We start from the raw sequence: 19768 nt of genomic DNA, 5'->3' as shown, positions 1-19768 counted from the left end.
CTGTGATGAGTGATTTTGTTAGCCATCCTCTTTACACTGTTGTGATTGGAGAGTTCCAAACCTTACCTAGAACCAGCTGCTACCCGAAAATATCACTCGTTCCTCAAAAAACAAGTCTCCTTTAAGCTCTTTTCGTCTGACTCGCAAAATATGAAAATATTGTCGAGCAATTGGCCTCTCTAGCTCGTTAAAACAATTGGAATTGTTATCCCTCCTCTAGATGTTAATATTTTTGGACTTGAGGGATCATTACACAAAATGATCGAGTGCTTGTCTTGTTCGGCTCATTAAAACTATCGAAAATTCATCCCTTTCGTATTATTTTATACTTTTTCGGACTTAAGGGATTATATGACGAAAAAGGATTACTAGAGTTTCCTTTCCGTATCTTTTCAGACTCTCTAAAATTGAAAAGGATCGAGTTATCTTTGTCGTTAAACTCGTTAAAACAATAGCGACAAACTTGTCCATGCAAACAAGAGTGGGTTTCACTATCGCTAGGCTCGTTAAAACATAGCGACGGGTTTGCCCGAAGGGAAAATTATAGAACAAGCATATGTTATCCTCCTCAAGATTTAAAAAAATAAAGAGGTACTAGTTAGAAATGACTGGGGAAAAATTGGGAAGAAAACTTGAAGAAACTTTGTTGGTAGCAAGTCGCTCTTGAACATGACATTTTCACTCCATCACCATGATTTAGTCGGGTTGGGTTATTCCGTTCACCGGTCATATAACCATTGGTCCACCGTACCATCCATATTTGGGGTGAATGCTACCAATCCATTTCAGTGTCGTCCATATGTTCAAGAGAAGTCGCTCAAAAAATTCACCAACCGAGCTTGTGTCTCATCCGCTGCAATACCTTCGCCCCTCATTCTTTCATGACCGCCACCCTAAACCTTTTATCATCAGATCGTTCTCACCTCCACAAAATCATTTTCTCCATTTTGTGTCATAGATGTGGGATTCATTAAGGCCCTCCTATGACGGGTCACTTCTTGTCGACATCATCTCATTATCCAAGAAGTTGACTTAGGAACAACCCTTTCAGTACTTTGAAGCTTGCATGCCTCAATGGAAAGTTTCTCACTTCCAGCAACAGGTTTACATCAATGGCCTTCGACCGAAAGATTTTGCGTGGTGTTTAACATCAACTCATGTATTTGCACCACATGAATTGTACTGTTGTACCTTGAGGGTCATCATCATTACCGATGATTCCTCTCGCGCCTGTTAATAGCTCACATCATTGGCTAGTAATTAGGAAATGTCTTTCCATGTTTGACTTCAGAACATCTTTTCACATGGATTGACTTGTACTCCGGGCAAAGATTGAACGAGTTTGAAGACCCCATATCTAGTTTCATCCATTCGAGCTGCGATATATTCAGGAAAAATAAAAACATCAAATGTACATCATTGCTTCACAGGTAATCATCCAAGCCGAAGGATGATGGCTCTACCAAAATCATCAGTCTGCCACACAGACGGTTATCTATCCTATGTACATGAAAATGAATTTATAAAGCTGAGCATGGGAATGCCTGCCTCAGCTAGATCGTGAAAATATTATGAAGATAATGTATTGCATTTTATCTTATTACAGGTTGCCTTCCAGTTTGAAAAACCTCGGATCCTCATGATAAAGCATTTCACTCGACATCAAAAAGATTTACAACCTCATGCTTTAGGGGGCAACTGTTATAGACATACTTGGGCACTGCAACCCCAATCACATATATCCATAAACCAAGGGCTTCTAAGTCCCTAAAAGTGTTGTTTCATACCCTAAACAAACAAGGTCAGCTAATTACATCATCTCCCAGAAGTTCTCCATGAAAAACTGCTCAAAACCGGTCAAGACTGGACCATATAGACTGCTCAGTGCTAAGGGTGCGATGCATCTCACCTGCCACATGCAAAAGATGCAATGCATACTAAAAAGCCCTTCTATAGGGTGCGATGGGTGAGAGTAGACAAATGGAAGAGACATTTTGCAAGGTGGATGATCATGGAATCTTCCAGAAACTTCTCCTGTGACACTTGCCTCTCTGAATTTGCCCAGGGATGAGTAAGAGATCATGAAATCTCTGAGTGGAATTGAGAACTATCAGAGAAATGACACTAATAAAAAACCCAGAAGCTAACTCACCCACCTGCAAACATCTATATATGGATCCCTCATCCCAGAGATCCAGAGGCTGGAATTTTTCATCTTGTAAGGAAGTGCAATTGGTTTGTTTGTGGAACATCATAGTGTTGGGTGATCTAAGCTTTTCATGAGGTGAAGAAGGTCTTTCATGCTGGGAGGATGATGTTGGGTCAGATCAATGGGTTGTAATCCTCTCTTCTACTCTTTCTATCAATAAAACTATTTGAGTTTTCCTCCACATTCTTGTATGTCTGAGTCGATATATGCATTTGTGTGGCCAATATATATCTGATCCTATATTGCTTATGATTGTAGATCTCTATGCTTTGATGGTGTTATGCTGCTTTGACTCTACAGGTGTTCTTTGAAGCGGTACAAGCAAGGAAGGAATGGCAAAGATCTGTCAAAGGGGAGAGGAAACAAGCAAGGAGCCAAGCAAAAGACTGAGGTTGGTACTATCTGCTTCTCTCTCATCTACTTCTCATAAAGGAAAAACACAAGTAACTTTAGCTTGTTTGTTTCTAAGATAGCTACCCGTCTTAGTGGGACTAGAAGCTCTGAATGGACACTAGATTTCCCAATAACACCGGGGCAGTGTGAGCAGCTGACAGTGGTCGCAGTGTCGTAGTGTTGAGGACCAAAACTTAACATGGTGCGTTGGTGTGACCAAATGACTCATGGGGATGAGGGTCCTCCTCATAATCCACATTGTCCAGATCCATTGTTACCGACGGTAAATAATCGGTGAAAGTAACAGATGGCAAGAAGAACGGGAAGACCGCGAGGATGGAGGGCACCAGGGAAACCACAGGAAGATAGGTAGTTAGGAAGGATGGGGTTTAGTGAGCCGTAAAGGTTTAGTCCAGACCATCAGGCTCTGGGCTGTTGAGCCACAGAACCGCCATGGTCTCCATCCTTCAAAGCTCTAGGGTTTCGTCCCCAACTCTCCAACTATGTTATACCCCTAGTTAGAAGTATTATCCCATAAATTTCCCATTTGATAGGGTACAATTCATAATCTCCCTCTAGTCTAATTGTTGGAGAAATCTATCATAGTAGTTGTCAATTTCCACCATATAACCTCCAGATTCCATGACTTCCTATAGTGCGCCTCTCCCATTAGTCATCAACAATCCTTGAAATAGACCACCATGTTAATGTTGCACTACTCTGATTATAACTAAGATGCCACCATGCCATAGTTTCGACTCCTAATTTTGCATCCTGATATAGTTTCCATCTTATAGGTTGTTGCCTGGAAGATAGCGATCCTGCTATGTACCATCCATCCATCCCTTGCTTATGTGTCATCAACCTCTCTCTGTGTGGGTTGAACAATAATATGTAAGTTTGCTTATTAATCACATACCTACTCATGTGGGTTCAAGTTTCTGCACATCTTGTCTATGTATTTATGAAGAGGGGTATTGTACATCTCACCTCTTGCTCTTGCTACAAGAAACTCAAGAGTATATTTCTATTTCCTCACTATTAGGAGTTTTAAATACTCCATTATACTAGGAAGCTTGACAGTTTTCCTAACACTACTGATCCTCCATCCTTCAAGCTCACTGTCCTTCTTTAATATTTTTCCCTTTAACCTCCTTAGTTTTTGCTTCATTTCTAGCACACTTTCTATAGGATTATTAATCTTTCCTTTAATGAGCTTTGTTACCACAAAATATAGCATACCTTGGAGAGGGAAACCCTACATGAAAAGAGCTAGACAAAGTGATAACAATGTGGTAGAGGCCCAATGTCATCTCTGCCAAAACACACTTCTCTTTATGGAATTTCACTAATGATAGGAGTCCCAATAGAAGGATGATCACTCAAAATAGATATTTTAGGTGTAAAGAAAAAAGTGATCAAGCTAGAGCTCATTCGAAAGAGAGGATCAATAACGGTGCAAGGCTTCAAAGAAGAAAATCTCTCTGGGAAAAGCCCTAGAAAATAAGGCACAAGACCTAGGGTTTTGAGGTTTTTCAATGGTGATAGGTGTTCACAAGGTCAAGGCCCAAGAGAAAAGTATTGTTATGATATACTTAAACAAGTACTAACCTCATATAGCCAACAAGAAATTCCTCAAGTTGAGGGAAAAGAAACTAAGGTTTCCCTCTTACAGAAACACCTAGGGCAAGAGATTGTATGGATGAAATCTAACTGGATGTCCACCAAAATTGGAGAATAGGTAGCCTAGACCCTAAGCTTGATGTTTAGGCTCTCAGATCACCAAAAAATCCTCCTCTCTAAAAATTTTCCCTAAGCCCTAGATTTTCACCCTAGCCTTAAAAGGACCAATTTTATGAGGAGAAAAATATGAAAAAAAATTTGGGATGATCACCAAAGACTTGGACTAGTGCCTTGTCCTTTAGGCATATGGAGTCAAGGATGTGATAGATAAGACAAATTCGTTGCTAAGAAGGCCCAAATTTGATGCCCTAGTTATAAAAATTCTAGCATTTACCCATTCAATGATAAATGGAGTTTGTTGGAGATTTATAAGAATTTCTCCACTAGGAGCACTCATTACATGCTATACAATGAGAAACATATGCAATTCTCAACTAGATAGCCATTAAAATTTATTTTCAACAAATCAGGGCACAATCAAGCATAATCTAGAAGCAACAATTCCATACATTAGACAAATCCAAACTGATAATCTTCAACAATAGACACTTACAAGGTAACATGTAGTATATCCAACCATTAATCAAAGAAATAGCTCCAAAGACAATCCAAAATAACTTCCAAATATCAAAATGTATTCCAAGAATCTCTAATAGCCAAGAAGGAATAAGGGCGAGTTTCTTCCAAGAGGTCGAATTCCAAGTGTGATGATGATAAGAGACTCAAATGAGATCTTATCTATTTATACATGTCCAATCAAGTCTGATATTAGCCTAAAGCCCCTTTTAATTTTCAAATGGATAGCAAAAACTAAGTGTGGTTACAAGCCAACCACATAACCAATGTAAAATCATAACAATAAACCCACAAGAGGGTCAAAATGCTGACATCATCACAATGTAGGCGTCTTGGAGGCATGTGTTGAGCTCTCTTTGTGCAAAAGTGAGTCAAGAGGGCTCTCCACTCACTCACTCTCTTCTATAAATACTTTCTCGTGGACAAATAATGAGTCGGACAAAGATGTTAAGATACTCACAATTATATATGTAAAAGTTTTATATTAATAATATATAAATTTATAAATAAATTTGTTATCATTTTAGTAGAAATTAATATAATTCTCTTTATCTATAAAATTATAATGTATATGTCAATGAACTAAAAATTAAGTAACGACATTTTTAACATGAATGTTGTTCATTTATTCATATTAATTGTTATTATAAATTATAAATAAATAATTTAAATAATTTTTGTGAAATAATTTAATTAAAATATGTCTATGGAGTTTTAAAACATTATGTATATGTATGTTTTAGAGTTTTTTTAAATATTTTTTATAATATTTAAATTGATATGAAATGTTTTTATTTTACTTAGATATTTAATTTATTAATATTATTTTTTAAAATCTAAAGGAATTAATATGTGAATTTACTTCAGAAAATTTAAATTAAATTTGGAGTCATTTTAAAGAATCAATACTAATTATGTTGACCTAATTTATTAACCAATATGGGATGATTGGATACCACAATTTCTCATATTCTTCACATGTTTATGTTCAAGAAGATTGTGCAATGTCTAGAACTTTACCATTAACTAAGGGTTCAGGGTGTAAAATCTTGAACCGTAGATGGCTAGATGGCTATATTATGCTCAGAGAATTTTTTCCATTCTTTAGCATTGTATTTGTTTCATGGTTGACTACAACAACCAATACTTGTATTTTGAGAGTATAACAAGGGAAAGATTATATACCAACCCATCGTCAAAAACAACTTTATAATAAGTGCCCTTTTTTTTATACATTTCCATAATTGAAGAAAAAAAGCATAACATAGGTTTCACTTTATAAATAAATTTTCTTTTAAATTATTATTTTAAAATATATCTTATATATAAATTTGAATAATATTCTATTTTTTCCATTTCATTTTTTTCAATTTCAAATATTTCATAAATTTAAACAATTAATTAGTCAAAAATAATTTAAAAATAAATAAATAAAATTATAATTTAAAATTTCAAAATATTATAGAATCTATTCAATAATAATTTATAAAACAATATTAAACACTATCAAAATGTTATTACAATACAATGTTAAACACTCTCAAAATGTTACTAAAGTAATTTGTACAATGATCATTGTGAATTCACATTATTTTCCCATATTTATGTGTATCAATGCCAAGCTTTTATTTACCTTTCATTTAGTTATATTATTTGGAGTCACTTTGGTTGAATGGTTGGTTGTAATTTATTTCTGTTATTTTCATTGGGCCGTCCTAATTGTTTAGGGCTAGATGTAATTTCTTTGTAGTTTGGGTGAATTTCTTTGTTCCATTAAAAATTGTTTAATAATATTAAATTGATTTAAAATAGTGCTATTTATTTTTATTAATATATATGTACATAATACCCGGATGCGGGTGGCATTCAATGACATTAATGGGACGCCGCACAGAGCAGGTAGTTGGCCTGGCACCTGGCTGGCGGATGGCCCTCATGGCATGCGCCTCGGGCTGGCAAACTCCTTCAAAGGCATGCGAAGTAAATTCGATGCAGAACGGAATGATGGTCTCACAGTTTGGCATTTATGAGCGCCTGGTTCAAGAGCATTCAGGTAAGTTCTTATGTATGGCTCCGTTTTTCATTCACGCCATTGTCACTGGTTTAATTCACCTCTGCGCAGAACTCTTCCCGCACCCTTGCCTGGTCCATCGTATTTGGAAGCTCGCCTGGTCTTTGAATGTCATTGGGCTCCTCTGCGCTCAAATTCTCACCCGCTTGCTCCGCCTCAACCCCTTTCTCAGTCAATCTGTTATCCCAAGCATGCCTCGCCGTCGAGGAATCCCGCGCAGAGGAAGCAACACGGGAAATAGAGGCCGAACCTCTCGTCCTGCTCCGCAGAACGTCATTCCCATTGCCTCAGCCTCCCCTTCTTCTCCGCCCTTGGGTCAAGTTGGGTCTCTTCCGCATAACTCTTTTCAGACTTCCAGGTTTACTTTCCACAGTAGGCTCAATAGGCCTGTATTGACGGCAAGCATCACAATTATTCTCGCGGAGGAGGAGAATAATCATGTCAGCTCGGCTCAAACCACTTCCTCTCATTCTCAGGAAGACAGTGTTCTTCAAGGGGAAATGGCTGGGGTGGTGTCTAACGCGGACAATATGCAGGAGGACACCCCTGTCTCTGAAGCGCCTCAGCATCCTGTCGACCCAACTCAGAGCGAGATTCTGGCCTGTGGGCCGTCTCAGCGTGCAGGCTGCATTCTCAATTTGGTGACCACTCCTGAAGGCGGCACAGAAGGAAATGATGACAATGGCTTCGTCACCTGGGTAGCTTCTTCCAGCTAGGTGGAGAGGGACACGCCTGACTCTCCGCAGCATGCAGACTAAAGCCGACTCTTCACTGACGGGTGGCATTCTTGCCTATGCTCTGTGCAATTTTGATTACGTGTCTTCGTTTCCAAGTCTATGGGTCTATGTCTGGTTTATGTTCTTGTTCAAGGGCGTGGCGATAGCCAATCTGCTCTCTGTTTATTGTTGCAACTGTGAGTATGATGGGTACCTTTTTGTCTTTTTGGTCAATGGTGGGCATGACAGTGTGAGTCTTAGTAAAATTTCTCAGGGGGTCATGGTCCAAACAAAATCTTTTGAAGGCTGTAATGTGAAATCGGCAGAAAGCATGAATTGTAATATCTCTGAATATCTGGCTGAGGAATGGCTTCGGCCTCCTCTGAGGTCTTGACCTCACTGTACATATATTTTCTCTTTTTAATAGAATTAGTATTTACGCAGAAATATATATATATATATATATATATATATATATCAATTTAATATAAAATTATTTTATTGTATGTTTCATAATTTTATTGATATATATTTTTATATATGATAATGAATTTATATAATTTAAGTATTATTTAATGTTATTAATTTAGTTAGCACAATTTTTTTTCTTATCTTATTTTATTTATTTATTTATCTATATAAACATATATAATATAATTTTTTTTTGTTCATTATAATGGTTGAGATAATTGATTTAGTTGTTTTAGTTACTTGTAATAGTTGAATTTGAAATACCCATGTATGGTGATCATTAAAGAAAATTGTGATTAATTATTGTCATTATATTTAGATTGAATTTTTTCCTTTTTTTTTCTAAATAATATAATTTTAAGAAATATTTTATGCAATTCTACTTATTAAAAAAAAACAGTTATGTAAATTAAATAAATTATACTGTATTCTATATAAACTAAAAAACTAACTACCTTTAATAGAAATTTAGTAATTTTGTTGGAAAAAATTATTGTAACATATCACAAAAATCTCACTCTTTGTAATAACTCAAAAAGACTTGTTAAATATCCACCATCCCCCTATACTAAGTGAATTTTATTCCATTGACCACTTACTTGAAGTGTCCATCCACCACTTACTTGAAGTGTTTTCTTGCTTATCTTAAATCTTAACCTTGATTAGAATTATATCACAAGCCTCATCCACGTTCTTAATATAGTTGATATTTTACACTCCTTTTCCTTATATCCAAATAAAATTTGGGATTCTTTAACAAAGAAATTACACTATTAGGGTTGTAAAAAATCGAAATAGGTCTAAGGTATTTTAACAATAATTCATGTCATGAAATCCTAAGGATGTACTTAAATTTATCAATTAGATACCTAATTGTTATGATCCTAAAGCATACCTTCTCTAAGTATATGCATTGATCACTCTCAAGGCATGTAAAATCGACATTTTTCTTCCAAAACTTGATACCTCTTTGTTTTACTCCACCAAAAACTACACCTCACTCAACCAATGTTTTGATTTGTTATATTGAAGCAACAATCTTTCTTCTTAATCCAAAGCCAAGCCAACAATATTATTACAAATCACATTACTGTCTTCATCAAGTATTATTATTAACACTTTACATGCATCATTAAAACGATACGCAACATGTAAAAATGAAATACCTTTTATCAAGGGGTTCCCCACCACCTAACACCCCACTAATTCTTTATACAATTGGAATACAATATACAGAGTACCAATATCCTCACCCAATCGATTCCCACCCACATCTTGAGTATAAAATATTATCCTTTCAAGTCACAACTCATCAACCAACCCCTCAGCACATCAACAAAATCTCAGCCAACCCATTTAGGTAACCCATCCAACCATCAAGTCGAAGTCGTTAACTTCTTCCCATGGTTGCACTAGATTGTTCTCCATAGAATGATTGATCAATCCACATAGGTCTCAGCCCGTTCCCAAAAATGTCCCCTTGTCAAACTTCAAATCCATCTGAGGGACTCTTCCCCATCAGGCAAGTCACGACTTAGGTCTCCACCCAACCTCTCAACCCCATATATATAAACAATTGTCAATACTACCTATTGGAGTAGGAATTTTGAGGAGGATTTTTGGGATCTGAACAAAAGAGTACCACATAAAAGGGTCGTCTGAGGAGTAGCATGTGGAACACTAAAAGGAAATATTTTAGGCTAGTTTTTGGGTTTTACCCATAGTATTAGGACTTTCTCATGGTAAAAGTAGGTTACTTGTTGACCTTGTGTCCCAATGCAAACTTATAAATAATTAAGGTTATGATGTAATGTTTGGTTATGCAATGTTTTATGGTTATGGTTAGAAAAGTGTTATGTGAAGTCTTCACAATGTAATTTGATGGATTAGGCTACTGAGAAATACATGTGTGATGTAATGAAGGATTTATGAAGTAATATAATTGCTAATTGTGCACATTATGATATAAAGTATCTTGTTTATCTATTATTCTCTATTGTTCTCTAGGAATGACTGATTTACCATGCAAATTAGGGGCATACTTAAAAATTTGTGTATCGATAGTGATAGAAATAGTGTAGGCTCTATGTCTTTTTCACCACTACAAAACTGTTTGTGTTCCTATAATCCGTCATAAGATGCCTTGGGTGAGCCTTCACCTCCTTGTGATTTATGCTGAAAGGGCTGGTGTCTCAGGGGTTTTGTTGGTTGTTTCACTTTAAACTTGGTTTTTCCTTCTACCGACCAATAAATGGTTTCATTGTTGGGACTAGGGATCAACGATTGAAGGAGATGTGGAGGTCCACTACGAAAGAGATACATTAGTGGATATAGGGAAAGGAATGTGAATTTACAACAGAACAAACATATATAGGGTGTCAACTCTCTCTATATGTATACTTTCTTATGAACAAATAATGAGTGAGATAGTTCGAAAGTAGTTTCAAATATGTTAATATACTCATGATTATATGTGTAAAAATGTTATAATAACTTATATATTTTCTAATTAATAAATAAATATTTAGATAAATTAATTATAATTTTAATGCAATGGTAGATTCGGAGATCACATTCCTTGGCCACTTTCAAGTGCTTGCATCATGAGACACCCTAATTCGAGGAAGGATGAGGATGACCCTATTTTTCCACCAAAATTTGCTAGTCCTTGTGGACCAATTCTTTATAATCCTTCATCCACTTCAATTTGACAAAGCTTCTAGACACAACAACATATAGATGGAGGAGTTCTCGCACCTGATATTGGCAAATCAATTTACAACTTTGTTGCAATCCCTTAACCAACCCTTAGATGACTAGATTTTTTAGCATGCCTCCCCCCTTAACACAGGGCACAACCACCTGCCATGAGGATTGATCCTATGTCGCCATTCTGAAAAGGCCCATCCTCAACTAATTGTCCTAGTGGGACTTGACTACACTTTGCATGTCTTTAAAAAACATGCTTTCTAACAAATTATCATAACCCTCATGAGGATTGAAAGAAGAAACTTATAAGGTTTTCAAAGGCGGGGATCATCATTTAGGATTCAAGGAACCATTATGCTATGATGATGGATATAATGAATCTTTAATGTTGTTATATGTTTAACAAATAATGTCTTTTCAACATGCACATTGGAAGGAGGGATACTCCTTCTCCTTCTAGATCTTGACACATCTTCTCTCTTTTAACTCCTACAAGAATATTGAGCTTCAATCAAACTAATGTTTATAGGTTTTGGAGCACCTATGTGACAACCCATTTTGTTAATCCCTCTTGTAAATATTGCCATGAATTTTAATTCATGTAAATAATATATGGAAATGTAATGGTTTTCTTTGGTTAAATCACATCCTTAGTTTTTGTGGGTTACCCTAAAACATTACAATTCGAAGGTGGTTCACAATTTGCATGAATTCAAGTGGTTTCCAATTTGCAATGAACCATTAATCACACCAAATGATTTTTCTTTAGTTGTTGTTGCATCTCAAATTTTAACTACATGGTATTACTTTTAATTCTTATTTTATCTTAGTTCTATTGTTTAATTCTACATTTTTTCTTGTCTTGAATCATATTTCCTAATGCATACAATATGGAGCAGGTAATATGAGAAGTGAGACAAAGAATTACATGTATTTTCATGAATATGTTGAATTGGATAATATTCTTGTTGTATCAATGTTTGTCATTTTTTCCTCATCCTTTCTCTATCTTTTTCTCACACTTCCTTTGTTCTTAGCACTTGATCTCCTTTTTAAGATTTAATTCTCCAATTTCCCATGTTTTTTTTGTCGATTGTTGTTGTTCTTTGTAAATTTGTTAAATTTTTTAAATGTATCAACATTAATTATTATTCAAAATAATAGTAAATAACTAAAATAATTTAGTTAAAAATAATATAAAAATTACAAAATTGTGAAGATGTGATCACCTTTTTCTCAATCAATTAGTTTATATGCAAAATGTTGTTGCTACAATTATGTATTGGCCAATCAATTTACAACTTTGTTACCCTCCCTTTTTACATGAATTTGTTAAATTTTTTAAGATTGTCAATATTAATTATTATTATAAATAATTAAAATAATTTCGTACAATAATTTAATTAAAAATAATATAAAATTACAAAATTGTGAACCTATAATAAACATGCATTTCTCAATCAATTTGTTTATATGCAAAATGTTGTTATGATTATGTATTGGTAAAAATAAAGCAGTTGTCTATAATGCGACTTTTTGGAAGTCTTTCCGGTGGTTTTTCCAGTCAAAATCTGGCAGCAATTTATTGGAATCGCAAGTTTGATAGCTAGTTTCTGCACAATCAAAGCGTCCCAGGGGTTTTTCAAGGTGCTGAATCCAAATATGCAGTTAAAAAACCATTTTAACTGCAACAAATCAACATTTAACCTCAATTTCGAATATCCAAAAAATCGCATTATAGACAACTCCAAAAATAAATGCATAAAATCAATAAAATCAACTATTGCTATGGAGATTAACATTAAAACTATATATTTGATATTTTAATTCATAAAGTATATTAAAAAATGTGTTTTTTTCTAATCTATAACCATGTTTGAAGAGGCTTCAAAACATTACGCATTCGCATATATATGAATGAGAGACTTTAATAAATACAATTGTCGTGTAGTTACTTTAAACTATCCATTATTCCTATAGAGATTAGGAATAAAACTATATATTTGAATTTTTAATTCATAAACTATATTGAAAAGTGTTTTTTTTTTGCTCCAATCTATAACCATATTTGATTTTTTATTCCTAAACCATATTGAAAAGTGTTTTTTTCCTTTCTTATCTATAACCATGTTTGAAGAGGATTCAAACAGTTATGCGCATATATATATATGAATGAGAGACTTTAATAAATATAATGGCCTTGCATTTATATTAAAATATTTGTTTTAAAATATTTCATTTTATATTGGTTGGTTAGTTGAGATATTTAATTTTTTATTGGTTAATATGTTTTTTTGGGTGAATTAAAGGAAATGGTAATTCGACACGTTTAGTATTCACTTGAAATAAAGTTTATTTTGGTCACTATCATTATAATCACTAGGTTTTTATGTGTGTCTTTTTTGGGGATTTGAACTTATGAGTATCCCTTTTGTAGACACTAATAAATTGGGAGATTTGAATCTACGTGTGACCTTTTTGTAGACACCAATAAATTGGGAGATTCGAACCTTGAACCTCCTAGTACATAACACTTCATTTAATTTAAAAAATATTATTTATATATTTTAATTTATATTAATATTTTTTAGGTGAAATAATTAGAGAAATTAGTTTGTAAGGGACCCTGTTAACATCATATCTTATTTCAAAAATTTGAGATTTTCAATCTTTCGAGTCATTTCAAACAAAAATTTCTTGAGTTACAATGTTATGAGTTTGCTTGCACTCCTAGATGTCATTTTACACATTGAGAACTTTCCAACGGTGTAAAAATCACCATTTAATCTAAGCTTGGTGTTATGGCTCCCACATGTTGCCCTACCTTATTAACCACCAAGCTATGAGTGGACACCATGTCATCCCCCATTACTCACATATGTGGGTTAGCCACTTATGTATAGTTTTAAGAATATTCCACAAGGTATATAAACTTATCATTAATTAAGGGTTGAAGATGCAAAAACCCTAACCCTATATGACTATGGTATGTTAAATACCAAACCATTTGGAGAAGAATGTTTTCCATTCTTTAGCATTGTATGTGTTTCATAGTTGAGTAGAATAGCTAGTAATGGCATCTTGAGAGCATAACAAAGTAAAAATTACTTTGTAGCAACCATATATACCTCAATGTCAAAAACATCTCCACAATGAGTGCATCTATCTATCCATATTCATTTACATAATTAAGAAAAAACGAGTCAAGCATAATTTTGGTATTATAGTGATTATTCCTCGCAATTTAAACTTTATAAAATATATATTAATTTTAAAGAAAATAAAATAAACTATATAATTTAAGATTTGAAAATATTATAAAATTTCTTATAGGATAAATGCATGAAGATGGGTATACTTTTGGGCCAAATAAAAAATAATAAAAGGAGAGTGTGTGGAGAATCATGTTGTTGTCCTAATAATATTTTTTGCAAAATTTGTAGTATCATATAATCTCTCAATTTTCCATTAAATACAATATTTCTCCTAGCAATGAGGTATGTGTGTGTAGCATAGCTTAGTCTAAAATGTATAATTTTAATATATATATATATATATATATATATAAAGGAGAGAAATAAGTTTTTCATATTAAAAATTTATTTTTTAATGCAAAATTATATTTTTTTACTATTCTTGGAAGTTAGTGAAGTAATATTTCAATTGCAAAAACAAAGGTATTTGTATTTTTTTATTTGTTTTAGTTTTGTATATTTTATGTTATTGATTTTTTATGCAGCCCTTTGAAAATGTCCAAATAATTATCAAGCATTATGTTTAAAAGAAATCAAATAAAAAATATAATATGAATTCGAAAATTTTAAACTCATATGACATTGGATAGAAGATTACTTCCAAAATCTAACGTCAAATTATGTTTGGAGTCAGCTAGGGTACAAAATGGTGATACAATTTTTTTTTTTGCAAAAGATGAGCTAAAACATTTTTTTTATGCCCTCAACAACTCAATCTAGTGCTGGATATTATGGGAAAAATTTTCAAATAACTAGATCTAGAGTTTAAAAAACCCTTGATCAAGCCCTTAACGTGGTATAAAGAAGCTTGATCGAGCTATCATAATTATCTACCAAAAAAACCAAAACATTTCAATACCTGTCATTAATATAATTACAAAATTTATTTATTCCACAATTTTTTTACAAATATTCAAATATATTCCAAATTGTATTTTTTCTTAATTAGAAATCCAAATTTTATCTTATTTTACCAAGAAAATAATTATAATAATATATAAATAAATAGCTTTCTATAAAGAAAAAAAATATTGGATGAATTTCTTTAATTTATCAAATATTAATTATTATTAGAAATAATTAAAATAATTTAATTAAAAATAATATAACATTACAAAATTGCGAACATATGATAAACGTGGATTTCTTCATCAATTCGTTTATATGCAAAATTTTGTGGTTATGATTATGTATTAGTAAAAATAAATGCATAAAATCAACTATTCCTATTGAGATTAACATTAACACTATATATATGATATTTTGAAGAGGCTTCAAATAATTATGCGTGCATATATATATATATATATATATATATATTTTCTCGGTAAAAACTATGCTAATATATTATGTACAGAAGACAAAATTTACGTCATGATAACACAGAGAGAACCAGGCTCTGGGAATATCATCCAGGAGCAGTTGAGGCTAATCAAAAAACTAGCCCACGAAGGGGCGCCAAACAGAGAAGCGAAACCATCCAAAAGAGCTAGCCCACGCAGGGGCGCCAACCAGAAATCCGGATTATCCCACGCAGGGGAGACTAACAGTAACCAACCCATTAACGAAGTTTCAGAGACATAAACACAAAGCATTGATGCCAAAACTAAGCCAAAACAGATAGCAAAAGAGACCAGAAGACCAGACAGAAGAGCCATGTGAACCTTGAGCTCGGGCATCACTATTCGTCCATTTGCACCTCCTCTACCCGGCACCAACCGTAAGCTTCCCTTTCAGCAGCAGTGGGAAAAGTGTCTTCTGCTTCGCTGGTCCTCTCCCTCTGATCGAGCCTGCTTTTCGATACATTTTCCAGGTCTGAGGCAGGATCTTTAACCTCCTTCTCCGGATTAGTTTCAGGAACCTTTGCTTCTTGCATCTTGCTGTCAGTCTTCCTCTGCCCATGTTCATCCAGGGAGTCATTGTCTTCCTGGGAATTTTCAATGAACAGGACCGAAACATGTGCACTAATCTGCAGGTTATTCATGGAACTGCTAAAATTGAAGATAGCAGAGCCGAAGGCAGGCAAGGCAGCCGAGCTCGATGCACCCACGTCCATGAATTGACTGGAGTGAAGGGGATTAGCTCCAGTGGAGCGTAAGTTATTGCAATGACAGCAATGGACAGCATTATCCGCCTCGTGACTGCGAGAGGTTCCTCCTCTAGAAGTGCCTCGACGGCTAAGCAGACGTTGTCGAGGTCTCACCATTCTCACAGGGGTCAAGGGGAGGAAATTCAAACAGACCACGGAATAATCCAAACAACCAGCTGCCGGAACAGACTGCAGAATGAGCCAGACAGACAGAGAGGATATCCCAGCGGAGACGGAGAGGCAGGGCAACCGGAATTGCAAAGACCTGCTTGAAGGAAGAGCCACCAACATTCCCTGACCATACGCTGCAACATTGTTTATAGCCTCAACTGCCTTACCTTGGAGCTCACCCGCCATAACTGCAACCTCCGCTTGAGCCGAATTGCCGTGCAGGGCATTTACTATGCTCTGCAGCGTCACCTTATACCAGCCGCTTGCATTACCTACGCCTCCGACGTCTGCCACGTGATGGCCTGTGGCCGGCATGTGGCCTGCCGTCCACGCCCGTCCCATCCTATCTAACACCCGCATCCGGGGGAACTGCATCTTTTTGGACCAGATGAGAGCATTCTTGAGCTTTGTCATGTGTTAAAATAGTATTCAGTTGCCCTGTGATTAGAGAGTGGTCATTCTCCACCCCCACATTGGCCATGAAGTCGGCAACCTTGTTACCCTCCCTTTTTATGTGAGTGAAGGTGATTGCTCTATTTCTGTGGAGCTCAAGTTCTATGGCCTCCAGTCTTGCTTCGAGCCTCCAGCTGGTGGCTATTTTCCTGGCGTGAGATCCATTTAGGATATTTTTGGCCATGTTTATGAGGATCTGAGAGTCTCCTTCCACCTCCAGAGGATGAAAGTTGTGACCCCCAGCAAGTAGAAGTCCCTGCCATAGTCCCTCTAACTCAGCTGAGTTATTGGTGTCCCATCCAATGTTTCCGTAATACAGTATCAGGGGTTCACCTTCATGATTCCTTATTATTCCTCCAAAGCCTGCGAGTCCGGGATTCCCTTTGGAGGCACCATCAAAGTTGAGTTTGAATGTATGCTTTGGTGGGGGCTTCCATGTGACCTGTTTTTGAGTATTGCTTTCAGAATGGTCTTGCTTGTGAGATCCTTGAGTAAGGTGTATTTGCCAGTTTTCCATAATGGCTTTCTCATTATCTAGCGTAGGCCAGTCCTCCTCCTTCCAAGATCTTAGCATAAGATTCTCTTGAATATTTCTACATAGAAGGTTCCAAATATTGTCTATCGAAAAGCGCTAATTTTTTAATATGCGCTTATTTCGTTCCTTCCATATGCTCCATAGGACTAGCCCGGGAACTAGTCTCCATAGATGATTGAGGATTTCACTCTTGTAAGGGTCCTGTTGCCACTGACGTATTGAGTTCGTGATTTCATTCTCAAGTCTGCATCTTCTTTGACATCTAAAGCTTGCCTTTTCCCATAGCTGATTGGCCAAGGGACAAGAGTCCAGTAGATGTTGGAGAGTTTCCTCATGGGCACTGCAATTGAAACAGATGGAGGGGCCATGAAAGTTTCTTCTTCTAAGCTTGTCCCAAGTTAGAATTCTCTGATGTCCTACCAACCAGAGAAAATGGCAGATTTTGGGCCAGGAGCCAGAGCTCCAGATTTTGCTCCAGATTGGGTCCTGGGGATCGGAATTATTGCAGATGATTTTGTAGGCCTCGGATGTGGTGAAGGCTCCTTTCGACTGATATCCCCATCTTAGAATGTCTCTGCTTTCATCGTACCTGATTCTTCTTTTGCTCAGTTCCCTATCCAGATCCATGGTAATTTGGTGATCTTCATTTGTGAATACTTGGTTGCCCGGTTTCCAAATCCTGAAGCCCTTCTTAGTTTCCTGGGTCCAGTACTGCCTAATCTTTGCTTGTTGTGTCTCCTCCCTAATGGTGTCCGGTGGCAGGTTAAGTACATGGCTGAGAAGAGGCATTTGATTCCAGGCATCTGTCCAGAATCTAGTGGTGTTGTCGTTTCTTACCTCCCAAAAACTGTGCTTCTGGATCATTTGGTAGTGTTCTCTGGCTGCATTCCAAATTAGCGATCCTTTGTCATTGGGCGTTAATCTGATGAGTTCTTCTTGGGGTCGGTGATTGGCATACTTGGCCGTCCATAATGTGACCCAAGGTTTTCCTGGACTGGTGAGCCATTGCCACCATATTTTGGCTCCCATGATGGCGTTGCTATGCTCGGGATCTCTAAGGCCGATGCCTCCTTTTGCTTTTGGCTTGCAAACTGTGCTCCACTTTACCAGGGCCCATTTGCGATTAGTTGCAGTGCTTCCCCATAGGAATCCTCTCTGAATATTCCTTAGTCTTTTTAGGACCCACTTTGGCGCAGCCAGGATGGAGAATAAGTACAGCGGCATTGCTTGAAGGACAGCCTTTATGAGCACTGCGCGACTGACTAAGTTCAGAGCTCTGTGCGTCCATTGGTTGAGACGGGATTCGAGCTTTTCAATTAGGTTGCGCCATGAGGAATGCTTGATGGCAGAGACAGTTAGGGGGGCTCCAAGGTATTTGGAGGGAAGGGTGGCGATAGGGAACCCCAAAATGCGGACTATTGCAGACTTGACAACCGGAGGGGTATTAAAGAAAAAGATCTGCGATTTTGAGCAGTTGATGCTGGTTCCAGAGGCTTCAGCGAAGTCATTGAGCACGGCTTTAAATCTGGAGGCTTCTTGGACGGAGGGGTAGCCAAAGAGCATAGTGTCATCAACAAATTGCTGATGGGAGATGGCAGGCGAATGATGAATGGAGAGGCCTCTGAGCTGATGTGAGTGAAGGGCATTTTTAATGTGACGTCCCAGGCCTTCAGCCATTAATACAAAGAGGAAGGGGGATAGGGGGTCACCTTGCCTTATACCTCGGGAGGGGGAGAAGGGGTGAGAGGGGATCCCATTCACGAGAATGGAGAAGCAAGTGGAGGAGATTAGACTCATAATTTAGCGGATCCATGTGGGACTGAATCCGAAAGCAATTAGCATTTGCTGTATGTAATTCCAGCTGAGCTTATCAAATGTTTTAGAAAGATCAAGTTTTAGGAGCATACCTGCCTGATTTCAATGCTTGAGAGTGTGTATGATCTCATGTGTGAGGATGATGCCGTCCATAATCTGTCTCCCTTCCACATATCCAGACTGTTCCTGAGAAATGAGCATTGGCAAGAGGGGCTTTAGCCTGTTTGCAATGACTTTAGAGATGACTTTGTATATTACGTTGCAGAGGGCAATCGGCCTGAATTTGTCCGGAGTGATTGAGTCCTCCTCTTTATGGATTAGGGCGATGAAAGTGGAGTTAAGAGAGGGAAGCAACCAATGATATGCTCGCGATTCCTCTACCACTTGCAAGACTTCCAACTTTATCAGCTCCCAGAACTTGTGAAAGAAAGTGGTGGTGAAGCCGTCTGGGCCGGGAGCTTTTCCATCTTTAAGCTGAGCCATAGCAATTTCCACTTCCTGTGTTTGAATTGGACGGAGGAGGAGTTCATTGTGCTCCTCCGTGATTATTTTTGGCACATTGTGTATGATTCTTTCAATTGCAGGACGTCTGTTGATCTCAGGCTCTTGATGGACTTGCTTGA

At 36.5% G+C, this 19768-nt stretch overlaps 1 protein-coding gene across 1 annotated transcript; it reads right to left on the bottom strand.

Annotated features, from left to right (window-relative positions):
* Positions 1 to 17746: 17746 nt before the first annotated feature.
* Positions 17747 to 19007, bottom strand: LOC149239820 (uncharacterized). Its single transcript, XM_089369979.1, has 2 exons — positions 17920 to 19007; positions 17747 to 17816 (listed from the first exon to the last, which is right to left on the bottom strand). Exons 1-2 carry the CDS (start codon positions 19005 to 19007, stop codon positions 17747 to 17749), a joined length of 1158 nt encoding a protein of 385 aa, XP_089226105.1.
* Between the last annotated feature and the right edge of the window lie 761 nt (positions 19008 to 19768).

The sequence above is a fragment of the Pinus tabuliformis genome, chromosome 8 (assembly GCF_031772625.1).
Source record: "Pinus tabuliformis cultivar Carrire ecotype Pingquan chromosome 8, CPIR1, whole genome shotgun sequence".
Classification (NCBI taxonomy): domain Eukaryota; kingdom Viridiplantae; phylum Streptophyta; class Pinopsida; order Pinales; family Pinaceae; genus Pinus; species Pinus tabuliformis.
Note: the sequence above shows the minus strand (reverse complement) of the source record. Positions and strands in the feature narration are given on the sequence as shown.

What these genes read in the sequence shown, in the direction of transcription:
- LOC149239820 (XM_089369979.1), bottom strand. Translation starts at nt 19,007, where the DNA reads ATGGCTGAAGGCCTGGGACGTCACATTAAAAATGCCCTTCACTCACAT. An exon ending in CTGAGCAAAAGAAGAATCAG is followed by an intron (nt 17,817 to 17,919) that starts GTACGATGAAAG and finishes TCCGATCCCCAG; the next exon opens with GACCCAATCTGGAGCAAAAT.